Here is a 2,930-nt window from a genome sequence, read left to right as displayed (position 1 = left end):
TCTGTCCTCCTCATTTTTCTTGTTCTTTGTCTTCTTGCCATTATCTTGGCTCTTCCTCTTACACTTATTATTGTTCTTCTCAGTTTTTTGGTTTCCTTTCCCTTATCTTTGTTCCCTTTTTACGATTCATCCACATGTTCTTCTCCTGGTTCACCTTCTTGGCTTTATCCTTGTGTTATCCTTGTTCTTCATCTTGTCCTTATCTTTCTTCCCATTCTTGCCCTTATGATCATTTTTTCTTCTTTGTTTTCTTACTATGTTTCCTTCACATGCACATGTAGGAGGCAGAACATTAGGGTGTGTAGGACCTCTTGTGGCAGGACGTTTCTATGCTCTACGTTTTTATACTTACTATTTTATATTTTTTACTTCTTCTTACCTCTCGATATCTTCATTGTCCATCTTTCTCCTTCAGACCATGTGCTTGGAGAACCAGACAAGTGTTTCTCAGCTGAGGCTTCTGGGCTTTGGGAAGCTCTACCAAATGGAAACTCCTCTTTTCATCCTTATCCTTGGGTTTTACGTTGCTGCTCTCATTGGCAATATATTGATCATTCTGGTAGTTTTAGAAAGTCCAAAGCTTCATTCTCCCATGTACTTTTTCCTTAGTAACCTCTCCTTGTGTGAAGTCATCTTCACCACTGTGGTCACCCCAACCATTCTACATGTGCTCTGGAGCGATGGTGGGTCACTTACGTGGTACCAATGTATCATGCAGTTTTATTTCTATGCATCCACCGGAACAGTGGAGATACTTCTCCTCAGTACAATGGCTTATGACAGGTACCAGGCTATCTGCAACCCTCTCAGATATTCCTCAATGGTGAACACTCACACCCAGAATGTTTTGGCCTGTATTGACTGGATTTCTGGATTCATTGTGATGTCTATCTCGACAGCAGCCATATGCAACCTACAGTTCTGCGGTTCTTCTAACCTTGACCATGTATTTTGTGACTTGGAGCCCATCATTGGACTGTCATCGGTGGATACCTTCACAGTGAGGACTATAGCACTGGTTATAACAGTTTGTTTTTGTTTCTTCCCATTCCTCTTGATACTTACTAGCTATATCTCCATATTCTTCACCATTCTCAGAATTTCTTCAAGGACTGGAAAGCTGAAGACCTTCTCCACATGCAGCTCTCATCTGGCATCTGTTGGCTTGTACTTTGGCTCGTTGTTTATTATTTATTTGGTTCCTTCTCATGGAAACTCCAAGAAACTGAAGAAGATTCTTTCACTTTCTTTTATTGTTCTTACTCCGTTGCTTAATCCAGTCATCTACAGTCTGAGGAACAATGATATGAAAACATCGCTGAAGGTCTACGTCATTTCTCACGGCAGACATGTTTAATAGACAGACATTTTTCCACACATCATGACCTCCTACTTTTATAATCCACAAGTATCTGTGAGCCATATTATCACTTTACCTGCAGGGAAGCCTGTTTTCTGGAGGAGCAGAATGGAGGATTGAGATTGTCTAAGAGCGTGGAGTACCTGGAAGCGCTCAGTGGGAGAGTTGAGACCCTTGACGTTCCATGATGTGAACTTAACACAAGATATAAATAACAGTTAACAATGAAGTGCTATGGAAACTGAGCAATACTAGGAAGTATGAAGAACAGTTGCAATATTGAAACAATACTAACATACCCTATTTTTCGGACTATAAGACGCACCCAGGTTTTAGAGGAGAAAAATAGGGAAAAAAAATTTCAGGCAAAAAATGGTAAAATATTTAATGTATGGGAGTTGTAATTTTGGAACAGCTGCAAGGCCACATTGACAGGTGACCCTGCAGCTGTACGGGGATGTATAGGGCGTTTTTTTTGTGGGGCCAGGTGTACTTTTTAGATATACCATTTTGGGAAATGTTTATTGCTTAGATCACCTTTTATTTAATTCAGAGGCAAAACAGAGAGAAAAACCGGCGGTTTAGAACTTTTGATTTTGACGTTCACTGTACATAAAAATATTAGTAGACCGGGCATTTTCAGACACAGGGATACCTAATGTATATGTTTCACAGTAATGTTATACTTTTATATGTATTCTAGGGAAAGGAGGTGAACTTTTATTTATTTTATTTTTTATTATATTTTTTTTAAGTGTTTTTTTTTTTTTTTTACTATTTTATTATCCCCCGCCTAGGGGGCTTGAACCTGCAATCATTTGACTGCAAGTCCCATAGACGGCAATACAAGTGTATTGCCGTCTATGGGAGATTCTATACATTACTATCGCGGAGTGCCTGTCATTAGCTCCCGGCTGTCATCGGAACAGGTCGGCTCCTGCGGCCTCGCCATGCAGGAGCCGGACTGCATCACTAAAGGTATGGGGCCGGTGGGGACCGGCCCCGGGGCTAACTGACTGCCGGGACCTGCGGAGGAGGAGCGGATTTGCAGCATGGCCGCGCTACTGCCACCGCTGGTTTTCTTCAGTGGCAGGAGCGTGGAAATCTGCAGGCCCCGGCAGCTAAGACAGTCCCCGGCATCTGCTGTAATAGACCGGCGGATGCCGGGGAGTGTCTTAGCTGCCGGGGCCTGCAGATTGTCACGCTCCTGCCGCTGAAGAAAACCAGCGGTGGCAGTAGCGCGGCCATGCTGTAAATCCGCTCCTCCCCCCACAATTTTCCTCCGAAATTTTGGGGAAAAAAAGTGCGTCTTATAGTCTGAAAAATACGGTAAATAGTTGTATAGAATGCACTGAACTACAATGCTGTATGGTGGTGGGGTGGGAGAGCAGAGAGGTCGGCCCGTAGAGTCGGGAGTTCAATTGTTAGTGGGATAAAAGGACATTATAAACTCCTTAAGAAAATAAGGGCAAAGAATATGCAAACTTGCCCCATCCCCAGCTACATCGTGACATGTGTGAGATACAACATTAGAACAAACAATGAATCGTGGTCATAGGTCAGAAAGAAC

At 42.8% G+C, this 2,930-nt stretch overlaps 1 protein-coding gene across 1 annotated transcript; it reads left to right on the top strand.

Moving 5' to 3' along the window:
- Positions 1-418: 418 nt before the first annotated feature.
- Positions 419-1,357, top strand: LOC142204229 (olfactory receptor 10A7-like). The gene has a single exon (XM_075275539.1). It carries the CDS (start codon positions 419-421, stop codon positions 1,355-1,357), a length of 939 nt encoding a protein of 312 aa, XP_075131640.1.
- Positions 1,358-2,930: the final 1,573 nt, after the last annotated feature.

The sequence above is a fragment of the Leptodactylus fuscus genome, chromosome 5 (genome assembly GCF_031893055.1).
Source record: "Leptodactylus fuscus isolate aLepFus1 chromosome 5, aLepFus1.hap2, whole genome shotgun sequence".
Lineage (NCBI taxonomy): Eukaryota > Metazoa > Chordata > Amphibia > Anura > Leptodactylidae > Leptodactylus > Leptodactylus fuscus.
This window is presented reverse-complemented; position numbering and strand designations above follow the sequence as displayed.

Excerpts from the sequence above, each read along its gene's own strand:
- LOC142204229 (XM_075275539.1), top strand. The coding sequence starts at position 419 with ATGTGCTTGGAGAACCAGACAAGTGTTTCTCAGCTGAGGCTTCTGGGC.